Source organism: Myiozetetes cayanensis, unplaced genomic scaffold, assembly GCF_022539395.1.
Source record: "Myiozetetes cayanensis isolate MyiCay16 unplaced genomic scaffold, myiCay2020 scf2-11, whole genome shotgun sequence".
NCBI lineage: Eukaryota > Metazoa > Chordata > Aves > Passeriformes > Tyrannidae > Myiozetetes > Myiozetetes cayanensis.
Genome location: NW_026087411.1, coordinates 71298921 through 71311036, shown reverse-complemented (window position 1 = coordinate 71311036; position 12116 = coordinate 71298921). Strand labels below are relative to the sequence as shown.

Below are 12116 nucleotides of genomic sequence, written 5' to 3'. Positions count from 1 at the left end.
AATATATACTCATGGGAGCAAAGACAACTAAGATATTTTTACATCAGTTCTGAAGGAGCAATATGTAAAAAGTTCATTTATTTCCACTTAGAGATTTGACTTCATGTGGCATAAGCGTCTTACAGGACTTCTTTTCTTGTTTTGATCTTGGTGCAAAACATTAGTATCTATTTTCCTAAGAAACATGATTTTGAAAAAGCAGATAGTTGTAAGGAGGTTACCTTGCCCAGCTTCATGTACTGGAAATAAAAGCCACAAAATACAGAGCATCTTCATAAAATAGCATTTCCACCACAGAGAGAAGAACTTACCCTTGAAGCTAGACTAACAGAAATTTCATTAAGTTTTATACAGCAGGAATGGTTTGGCTGCAGGTCTATTTAATCCAAGCCCTGAAGGTTTAAATCCCACTATATTACAAGAGCATTACTAGCTCAGACTTAATTACAGATTCTAGTTGGAGCATGACCCTTTCTGCCCCAAAAGCAGCAACTCAGCTAATAAGACAGCTCTGCAATATCACTCTTTTGGCACCTGAATCCTGAATTTGGCATACCTGATTAATATCAAATAAATGCCAACATTACCACCCTGTTACGGAAATGCCTTCCCAATATTGATATCAGCATTCTACAAGGGATACTCTTGAACACTTATTTTTGTGAGTGGTCCTCCAGCAAGCCAGCTCCACCTTCAATACTCCTGATTGTCTCTCAACATGAAATTTTGGGTCCAAACTCTCCAGATTATGAGTCATCTGTCCTGACACTGAGTCATTCAGTGCAGAAGGCTTCAGGAGGAAAAGGAGTTATTTTTAACCTGTGCCAGAAGTTTGGTGTTTGAACAACTGGAGAACAAGGAAAAGTATTTTTAGGAACAAAGACATGGACAGATGACTGAGGTGGCTGTGCCCAAACCATGCAGTGACCCAGTTGTGTGTCTATTTCTTGAATGTCTGAGGACCATTTTTTCCACACACTCTATCCTGCAAAGCTCTGTATCAGAGGTGAAGTTCTGCCCTCTTGATAACTATAAATTTAATAGAAGGCTACATGCTGCAACTGTGAGGTGTTACAAGTGGGCATGGCACTGCTTTATGGGCTGTTCTTGCCACGTGGTTAAGCTGTTGAAAATTTCCAGATGACCACAAAAAGCAGTTCACATACCTCTGGGAAATGGAGGGTGCTGAACCTGAACCCTGTTTTCAGAGCCTGGAGGAGAAAAAAACACCCCTCCCCCAACTCCCTATTCTGATTGTTTAATGTAATGCTGTGATCAGAAGGCATCATTCCACAGAGAATCTTGTAAACAACTGTAATGCCCACAGATCACAAATAAACCCCAGATCACATACAGGTTTTAGTGTGGTATTTCACAAGAAAGCAGAAAGCCTCTATTATTTTCCTCCTAAAATCAAATTACATATTATAAGGGCCTGAAGGGGATGATTCTTCCTGGATTGCAGAGGGAATCAAAGAAGACCAGATCACAAGAGAAACACAGAGTGAATCTGATATAAATTTATTTTTATTTTTGATGCTGTTTAGACCAGCCCCCTCCTCTTTTAAATACCACTCCCTCCTCCTTCTGCACCGAGACACTGTTTGCTTAGAGATGAAACTCCTGAGAGATGAGCCCAGAGTTAAAACACAGGCCTTAGGATCTAAGTATGAATACAAAGACAATCATGATTCTGAAAGAATATATCAGTTCATCCAAAACTGAGAAGCAGTGATGTCTTCTGGAAGGGCAACAAGAATAATAATAATAATCATTGGTAGAATACTTTTTTCTCTGCAACATCAAATTTTAATTGCTGCAGTGCATCAGAGTTTAGACAGTTAGTAGGTAAATACTCACATCTACTTTATAGCTCTACAACCTGGATGGGAAAAATGGCAGTTCAAATACTGTATCTGTGTCAAATCATTAGGGATTCTGACTATAAGCTCTTGTTGTTTTGCAGTCAAAACTAGGCTATATATGTATGTTCAGATTTTGGCTTGTTAGAGAACCTTCTGTCAAAGGCATCAGGAAAAAGTAAACTTGAAAAATCCAGACAAAGTTGTGGGTTTGAGGTGGTTATTTTTTGTTTTGTTTTGTGTTATTGTTTGTTTGTTTAAATCAGTGCCCAGTCTACTCTTCAGAAACAGTTAAAGAGATAACTTCTGATGGGTTGTTGAAGAGTATCTGTATAGCTTGACTGAGATTACAATGAGAATCTAAGAATTCTTCAAGTTTTCCAGCCTCCAGTTCTCTCTTCTGTGTAGAAATAAATGGCAGAAGAGAAAACTGGTGACATTTTGAAGTCTCTTTGGAAAGAAAGAACAATTTAGCAATATCATTATTATAGATTGTAACATGTTTATGAATAGCATATAACAGAATGTTTTAATAATACTTTACTTAACCAGATTACTGTCTCTTCAGTATTTCACGGTTATCACTGAACACCTTCAATTTACATTCTAAAATAAATTACTGTGTAAATAAAGTATGCTCACAGTTCTTGTATGTGGACAGTACTTACATTTAATTACAAATGATCTGGATATGTTTATAGGTGTGAGATACATTAAAACTGTTTACAGGAAATAAGCTCAACTAGCACTAAGTTTGGAATCTAAATTTTCACAACAGTAACTGAGAGTAGCTCAGTTATTTATTTCAACATGCTTTTCAAAATGTATTTTGGAATGCAGTAGAAAAGAAATTCAAAGAAATGCCAAAAAAAGGGAAGCACAGAAGATCAAAACTCCGTAGCAGGTCAGATCAATAAAATACTAAACTGCACTTCTTAAATGTAAGTACTACACCAAGTAGTAGCGTGGCTGTTCTTAAATGGTGTTAAAGCCCTTGTTTTCTGAAGGAGACAGTAATACGCATTTTGCCTATTCAATCCAATCAAGATTTAGACATCGCGCTATAAAAGCAAACATATCTGACACTTCTTCTATAACTTTAGCAGTTGGCTTTCCTGCCCCGTGCCCGGCCTTGGTGTCAACATGGATGAGAAGTGGATTGGTTTGTTTCTGGCTTCGGCCCACAACATATTGCAGGGTAGCGATAAACTTCAGTGAATGCAGAGGGACCACACGATCGTCGTGGTCTGCTGTGAGCAGCAGCATAGAGGGATACTGGACACCATCTTCTTCTGGCAGCTTGACATTGTGGAGTGGAGAGTACCTGAGAAAAGCACACAAATGTTTACATATTTTTTTCCTCAACACCCAACAAGTAGGATCTCTGGCTCTCAAATGTGAAACAAGTGTATTTCTTTAATTTCAGAAGACATCTGTGTACATCTCACAGGAATGTCCAAAATAGCGGGAACAGCCAACAGGGAAACTGCAGCAGAAGCTATCAAGTCCACAGCAGGATCCATCCTGCTGGAAATAGGGAAATTGAGACTTTTCCCCAGCGTACATATCCCCAGCAGTCTGTGTCTGCATGTGGATGTCTTCATCCCACACAAATTTGGAAACAGACTCTGATGGTAAGCCACAAGTGCTATATAGTTATTAAATTTGCTCTCTCTACAATATTTAGGCCACCTTTAAACATGCACATATGCTGAGGAAACGCCAGGCAGGAAACGGAGAGCACTGTAAGTTTTTCTGCTTTCAATAGATGACTTTGATGCCTAGTTTTTGAGTAATGAATAAGTTTCAAAATCTGCCTTCTTTTCAGGAGAATTTGCACCTTCTGGCTACTGTAACATAACATAGAAGGTGTATCTATGTATGTCAACACAAAGTACTCTCTAACATTAGAAATTAAACGTAATAATAAGTTTAAAAAAAATTCCATCTAACCATTTCATTCTTTTTTTAGAGAAAGTTACACCTAGGAAGAACGTTACATTTCTTAAATCGTGAGTAGGATATTGTTTTCCCACCTATTTCATAACAGAAAATACAGAAGGAAATTTTGCTTTTTAAGAATACATGAAAATATTTGAGTGTCTAACCTAACATATTCCTTGTTTCCTCACTTTCATCTAAGAAACAACGTAAGCATATGTAAAGGCAACATCTAAGGAACATTACATATATATCTTAATTGAAAAGAAATCGCCAGCTCTTGTAAAGGACACAAAGGTATATGTATCAGGTCATCATAGAAAATGTTTCTAAAACTGTGCACTTAGATTTTGTGAGTAAGCATGTGGGTAAATAGGTATAGAGTGTACATGTGGCACATGTTCTTTTTAATATCTAAACATTTTATATCTTTATATTTAGATATATTTAATATCTAAATATCTATTTAATATCTAAAGACCAGTCAAATTGTTTAGCATGTATGAAGCATTTTCCTGGAACATCAGTCTTCATTATTAAAGAAATACAAATGCAGCAACAGAAGATGAAGTTGCACAAAAAATATTTTAAAATGATGACACTTACTCTAACACATCATGTAAGCCACAGCCGATGTGTAGATAATTTCTGTTCCCGCACAGCTGCCTGTCTCATATATTTTTAATTTTTCTTAAAATAATCTTTCCAGACCTCTCAGCAAGGAGTTAAAAAATTAATTAATATCCTGCTATGGTCTACTGCCATTCAGTTCCTACAAATACATCCCATCCACACTGTATAACACAATTCACAGTGGTGACTCTCTCTAGCTCAAGATAAAAAATACAATTTATGTACTGGTTCACTTGAGAATATTCTGTTGTGATAGCCTAAAGGAGTCATTATCCAGAAAGAAAACCTTATGAGTTGCTAAAAGTTGCTAGGAGAACATATTAAAATACGACCAGTTGACTCAACAGGACTTTTAAGATAGTCTTTAATTCAAAATTGACTTGTAAGGAAATGCAGAACTTCCCAAATTCAGTGCAGGACAGGATGAAATAATTATTCAAATAGATATTGTTCGTGACAACCTGAAACTCTTGAGGGGACTATGCTTTTTAACAACCACAGAAGTATTTAAAGGCACTTACTTGTACAGCCATTCAAACTGCTCTTTACAGTCAGAGCAACCGAAGTCACTGGTCCAAGCATGGCCAATGGTGTACTTGTGGAACTTGAGCATGTCCATCACTCCCACTTGGGCAATAACACAACCAAATAGGTCAGGGCGCTGATTGGCACAGGCAGCTTCAACAGGAAAACAATTCTATTAGTGTTCATATCTTAAACAATTAAGCTCAGCTGCAAAAGGTCCCCTGCCAAGTTCTCCAAAAAGCTTTCATAAACTCAAAGTTTATCAAAAAAAAAAAGGAAGTAAAACTGTCAAAACAACGGGAAAAAAATAAGATTACCATATAATACCTGGAGCCAAAAAAACTTAAGTATAAAATATCTGATATAAACCAAATCACACGAGAGAAGACTGCTAGTGAATATGAAGTCAAATAAGACTTTCAAGCAAAACTGAAAGCAAATACACAAATGGATAAAAAAATATAACTTCCGAAGATGGTATGTCCAAAAGAGCATAAAAGTTATTTCCCAGTTCTTCAGGCACCAAACATGCTGTTCTTTGAAAACTGCCTTTCAAACTAGCAAACTGGGTTTGAAGAAGTAGTGAAATTTAAAAATATGTGAGATTCTGGACTATGGAACTGAAGGTTCCTAAACCCTTCCTTGTCTAAGCTTTCAATATTAGTATCAAGAAAGAAAAGGATCAACAATCCTCCATTTACTGATGAAAGTTTTCTTCCATAATTATTATTATAAACCCATATGGAGAGAATTTTGATAAAAGCAGACTGCTACAAAATCAGAGGAATAACCTCAACTTAAATTGTATTTTCTTGTTTTATGATTTTCATCTTCTTACAAATCGGAAGGGACAAGTTCTTTAAGAATATCTCTTGCCTCATACATTTTAAAAATAACTGCAGTAGGCCCATCTAGCTCAGTGTTCAATTTATAAGAGTGGCAACTGGCAGATGCTCTGGGTAAAGGCATTAAACAAATACAGAAAGATCTCTCCTGTAAACTATCAGCTTATAAACTAGTAGTTTAAAGTTTTCTCTGAGTTGGAGTTATCTCTAGCCACCCTGTTAAAAAGTCATCAAAATACTCATCCTCTGTAATTAAATTTATTTCCTTTCTTAATATTTATTCATCTAGTGCTCGTCATATCCTGTAGCAGTAAGTTCTTCAGTTCCAGTTTCTGTTTCTTGCTTGAAACACGTTTCTTTGTAATTTTACAAACTCCCGTGCTTTTTTGGAATTTTAAGAAATAAGAGCACTGAAATTTGCACAAAACTATTGCAGTGGGTCCCAGAATCTGTTTTGTAATTCAGAATTATTCACTGTGCATCCACATGTAGGTATACTCTTTCCCAAATTCTTGTATCTCCTAATTTTTGTCCATTTTGAAAATGGATTGATTATTCCCATTCTTTGCCTCTTGCAAACCAGGATATTGCTATGACATGACCTTGCTTCCAGCTCAGCAAGAACTTTCTTTCATAGCCTTATGTGAGGGCCCTTGTCAAAAGCATTTCAAAATCCAAGAATAACTTCACCTAGATCACTGTTACAAGCACCATATGCAGCCTGGCTCCTTCAAAATAGCTCAAATAGATTTGAAAGATGCAACTTCAGCCCGCAAAATTCTTCCTTTTGTGTCACCTGTTATTTACTGGTTCCAACTAGTTTGCCCATTAGAGAAGTCAGATTTACTCATCTGCAGCTTGTGGATCACCATGAACCATTTAAAACTTGGCATTACACTTGCCCCCTTCTGTTTCTCAGATATTTAGGCTTAGTAGCTTGCAATTTCATATTGGAGTTCACTTAGGATCGTGCATGTGCACCATCTGGTCCTGGCAACATGCTACTTTTCATTGGATTGATTAATTCCAAAACCTCTTCTGCTGATGCTCCAGCATCAGCTCCCCAGAATATTCCCCATGAAAACGCACTGGTGCAGGGAATCCCCCACGCTCCTTAGGAGGGAACATCAATACAAACAGACCATTTAGTTGTTCTGCTTTGCCATTATATTTCTTTAATGATCCTTTTACATCTCCCTAAACCTGCAAGTCCCACAGATCCTCTAGCCAGTTTCCTGCCTCTTATGTGCATAGAAAGATTTCATTGCTAATCTTTACATTGGAAGCAATTTGCTCATCAATCTCCTGTGGTCTCTCAGTCTCTGCCAAGAATTTACACTTTACACTATTTTCTTTATTTGAACATGATTTCTATTTTCTGGAAGATGCAATTTTACTTCTGGTCATCTCTGATATGCAACCATGCTAACTCTTCCTGGTCTGTTCCCATCCCATTTTTGTAAGGTATATATAGTGCCTTAAACAGATGCTATGCAAAAGATCTTTATGTTTTTAACTCAAGCTTTTGATCAGATCCCTCCCCTTCATGTTATTTCCTTTTGTGAACATAAATTATATTCTGGTAGGAAAAAAAGCCAAAACGAGGCACTTCATTTTAATATTCTTTATTTTAGAGTGTCTCTTGAAGCACTGTCTGTTGCTCAGGATTTTGTAAGAAATTGTTGCTTCCTACTTCCTTAAGTATTTCCTTCAGTAAGAAATCACTTACGGAGATACTCATGCATGTCCACTGCACCCCTCTAATTAGCCACAATACTTAATTATATGCATTAATAAAGTGTAATCCAGAACAACAATTTATTCACTATTTTTACTCCTCTACATATACGTTGAGCTTTAAAATACAGTATATGAAAGTAAACCTTCAAAACATCAGAATTGGTTTTGACTAAGCAAACATGAGAGGTCGAACACGGCATTTACATGAAGGAGGTTTTCAGCTTACAGCTGTGCTGCTTTGCTCAGCTTGGGGATCACACTGCAGGACAGAAAAAGTCTTGTTTTGTGGTTGAATGAGGCAAGAGCTCAGGGCTCTGCAGTCCTTAGAGTCACCTCCTGTTAGTCTGACTGAAAGGAAACAGTATCTTGGAAGAGTGACAATACTCTTCCTTGTCAGCTTTTTCTTCAATAAATAAGAACTGAGAAAGTCTGGCAGCGGGCCCTTGCACCTAAAGGGTGAGTTATGATCTCTAGTGTTGCATGAAGAAGTATTGCAAAATTTATTCTTGCTTTGATGAAAAAGCACTTACAAGAATTTCCTAAACTGACCTAATTGCATCCAGTCAAAGAAAATCCCTATCTGGCTCATTAAGAGCATGGAAATCCAGCTGCGTTTTAAGTGCAAAGGAAGGTTTCTAACAAGATTTTTCAGAGCAGGGAGGTTTAGATGCCTAATACCTGTCTCCTACCGGAATGATGTACGCCCTGCAGATGTGACTTGCTTCCCCTAATCAAAACAAAGAGCCCAGCTGACTCGTTCATCCAGAAAAACAGGGTATTTTATTACTAAAGCTGGGTAGGATGAATCTCATCCTGACTGAAACTGAAGTCCATATAACCATATATATATAACAGTATTTTCAGAAGCTATGTAATATGATGAAAGTTTAACTGCATTTCCAAATATATATTTACGTTCACATAAAACGGACTTGTGCAATGCATGCACTCTCAAATGGAGTGCAAACCCTTTAATCCTTTACCATATTCATCCATTTCTATTTTCAATGCACAAATACCTCCTGCCACCTGTTATCGAGAAGCATATAAGCAGAAAGCAAAAATACAACTTCAGATGTACTTCTTACTTTACCTTTAAAACAACTGCTTTCTAAAAATAATAATAATGCAGGAATAGCCAAGATGGCTTAGACAAAAGATCTATATCATGCCAAATCCTGTTTTCTTATGCTGGATGCTAATATACAGAAAAATAAAATAAAATCAATTGGGCCAGTATTCATAAGCAAGTAAATAGGAAGGAGTACAAAAAGAAGAGCAAGCGAAGAGTGGCTCTAGTAAATCTGCTCATTTTCTATATATCAGTGGTTTATGAATTTGAAGTGTCTTTTTTCCCCTTCTTGCATAAGTAGCTCAAATCTGTCATACTGTCACATGCCCTTCATGCTGTTCAAATAAAAGACAGACAACCCCAAATTTCTCATCAGAGACATTCATGATTTAATTTGTGGACATATTTTAACTACACAATGAAAGCAGAGTCAGTTTGTTATACTCCTCTGTACAAAGGGTTTATTTGCAGAGCTGCCGCGTTTTCACTCGTTCTCTAAGAACAAGAATGCACGACTACAGAAGGAGTGAATGAGAAACTCAGATGGAGGATTGCAGGACATGGGCTCCTGGCTTACACTACAGACCACATACAGTTTCCCCAGTGCAACATAACAGAATTCTGGCTCAGTAGTTATTTTGTAGTGGTTAGCCTCAAGAACTAAAAAAAAAAAAGCAAATGTTTTTACTTACTGTGGGATTCTACTGCAAGATTAGCTCTTATCACACAAGACTCTAAGTACGGCTCTCATTCCTTTGCTATAGACTGCAGAATCCCAGTGTCCCATGCAAACAGCAAATTAAGTACATTTGTATACATTTAACAGCTGTATATACCAATGCATTGACATTCTGGCAACTTTGGAAAAGCAGATTTCATCAGTTTTTGGCTGGTTACTTTAATAAACCCAGAACCAAACCCGGGAAATATATGAGCAGTTCTTACCAACTAAGAGGCCCCCATTTGAGCCTCCATTAATAGTCAACTTCTTTGGGGATGTGTAGCCTTCCTTGATGAGGTATTTGGCAGCACACTGAAAGTCATCAAAGCAATTTTGTTTGTTGGCCAAGATACCACCTAGCACAGAAACAAAACAAATCAGTTGATGCCATAAAATCCATTTGATACCATTTCTTCAGAAAAACATGTGTGCAAAAATACCTGGGAACAGTTCCAGTTTCATGAACATTTTAATAATTGATGAAGCTCAGAAAGACAACAAATATAAAAGATTCTTTAAACACAGAGAGGGTATAAGATGGTTCTGTCAATAACCCTGATGCTTTAAGAAATTCTGAATAATACATATCTATATTAGGGAGTGAGAGCCAGGTAATGTTCCTAATCACTAAAATGAAAGCTAAAAGCTTTGCATAGCAAAATATATACAAAATGACCACATACAATCCACTTGAGGTTTGATCTAATGGGACTTTGATATCATTAAACTCAGTGACAGTTTCTTAAGGCAATAAAGCTTCAGTTTATAAAATAAGCTACATAAAATAAGTACTTCTAATTTCCTGGACATATAATATGTTGCTGGTAATCTACTCTTTTTTTTTTTTTTTTCCTATTAGTTGTTTTCAAATCAGATGATATATAGCTATGGTCAAAGAGGAACTTCAGAGTTGCATTCTTGGTTTGAATTTAATTTTTAATTTTATTAATTAACTTTCAACATGGAAATGCTTAAGATACTGCCATCCTGTCAAACAGAATTCCAAACATCCTCAGATGTATGAGGGAATAAATCATGACTAGAAACTATAGGTCCAGATGACATCACTGATAAGACTTCCAGTTCTGAAAACAAAAAATTTTGCAGGGTGGGATAGGGAAAGAGAAGGATGGCTTTCTCTACAATTTTCAATCATTTTAGTAGAAGAATATCAACCTTGAGAACTCAAAGTTGCCCAAATCTCATAATCTTCCCACTTGTTTGGCGAAAGACTAAAACTAGCTCTTCCTCAAAGGTTACCCTACCTTAAGACCATACTAATCTCAGGCAATTAAATGCTAGTAAGAAGTGGGAACTAGGAAGAAAATCCTTGTATTCCTGTAGCAATGGCTGTGGCCCAGCCAGGTAAAAGGGACTCAAAGGATACAGAAATCCAACTCCAGTTCCTTCTACTTTGTTTAAAGGCTGGATGTTTATTCTAAGCTGATTGCCTAAGGTTCCCACTATGGTCTAGGAACCTCCAGGACAATTAATTTTACCCTAAAAAAATTGAGATGAGCTACACCTCTTTAACTGGCGGTGTCTCTTTCACTCCATTGTCCATCCAGCGATCCCAGACACCCAGTTTACAATGGTTGCTTTATTTCTGTGTTGCAGAAGTTTGGCAAGATAACTCTGACATTTAGTCATACAGATCTTGTAGATCTGGAACCAATGCATTTTTAATTATTTTTTTTTTTAACAAATACACATCATTATTACATTAATGCATCAACATCATTGAAGAGAGATATACTGGGACGACGGAAAAGTCTTCAAATACGTGGCAATAAAGGAGAAATAAATCTTACTGTTTGCTCAAAGTCCTGGGCTGGTCTAAGGTCAGAATTCTATCTATATAATTAAACCTAAGTAAAAAGACTTGGTTCTGGAAGTAACAAAGAAGAGATACACATCCTATTTGCAACTGCAATAAAAGACTTGGGTCAAAATCAAGCAGGAAATAGGTGGACCAAAGAAGCATTATCACATTAAGATAAATTTTATTAAAATCTACTACAAATCAATCAGCAAATTAAAATTAATGAAGGATACTTCATCTTTAGCAATAATATCCTGTATCTGCAAGCACATACAGCTTCTATTTATGAAGCTATTACATAATTAACTCAATTGTGAGGAAATGACCCAGACAAATAGTTACCACAGATGAAACAGTAAAATCAAGATGCAGTGATCTGGAAATACCATTTTGTTTGATAAAAAGTTATTATGGATTACTGCCACAGCAAATTGCTACATCATAAACACCACTGTTTTGGAACATTTGCCTTGCTGACAACATCTCCAGCAACAGGGCTTACAGATTCTTGGGATATGAGTAAAGTGTCACTATTAAATAGTGATGGGTATGTTACAGAGATAAGTAGGACTTTTTCAAGCTTTTTCCTCTGGTGAAGGGATGCAGACAATTGTCAACAATAAGGCAAGTGGACAAAGACAATCAAAGGACTAAGACAAGGACTGGATGGGTAAAACACAGACAGAAATAAAGCTGAAATATTAAGAAAAGAGGCAAAGAGATTTACAGGGCTTTGCAGTGAGTGACTTGGTTTCCCTAGAGCACAACAGTCAGCTTAAAAAAAACTAAAATGTCAAATCATTGCTTACAAGAAGTCGGATCCCCTACGAGTGTGGAGGGGATGACATGTCACTGCACTTCCAGAGCTGACTGTTTTCATATGAACTTCACTCACAGAATCATAGAATCATTTAGACTGGAAAAGATCTTCAAGCTCAACTGTTAACCCAGCACT

General features: G+C 36.7%; 1 protein-coding gene across 1 annotated transcript in view; it reads right to left on the bottom strand.

The window, feature by feature from the left end:
- Window positions 1–1502: 1502 nt before the first annotated feature.
- Window positions 1503–12116, bottom strand: part of PREP (prolyl endopeptidase) — a 92497-nt gene continuing 81883 nt past the window's right edge. The window contains exons 13-15 of the mRNA XM_050315574.1: window positions 9564–9695; window positions 4958–5114; window positions 1503–3186 (exon numbers count right to left, since the gene is read on the bottom strand). Of these exons, the coding sequence (XP_050171531.1) occupies window positions 2892–3186; window positions 4958–5114; window positions 9564–9695 (584 nt within the window). The 3' untranslated portion in view covers window positions 1503–2891. The remainder of the gene's footprint in view (window positions 3187–4957; window positions 5115–9563; window positions 9696–12116) is intronic.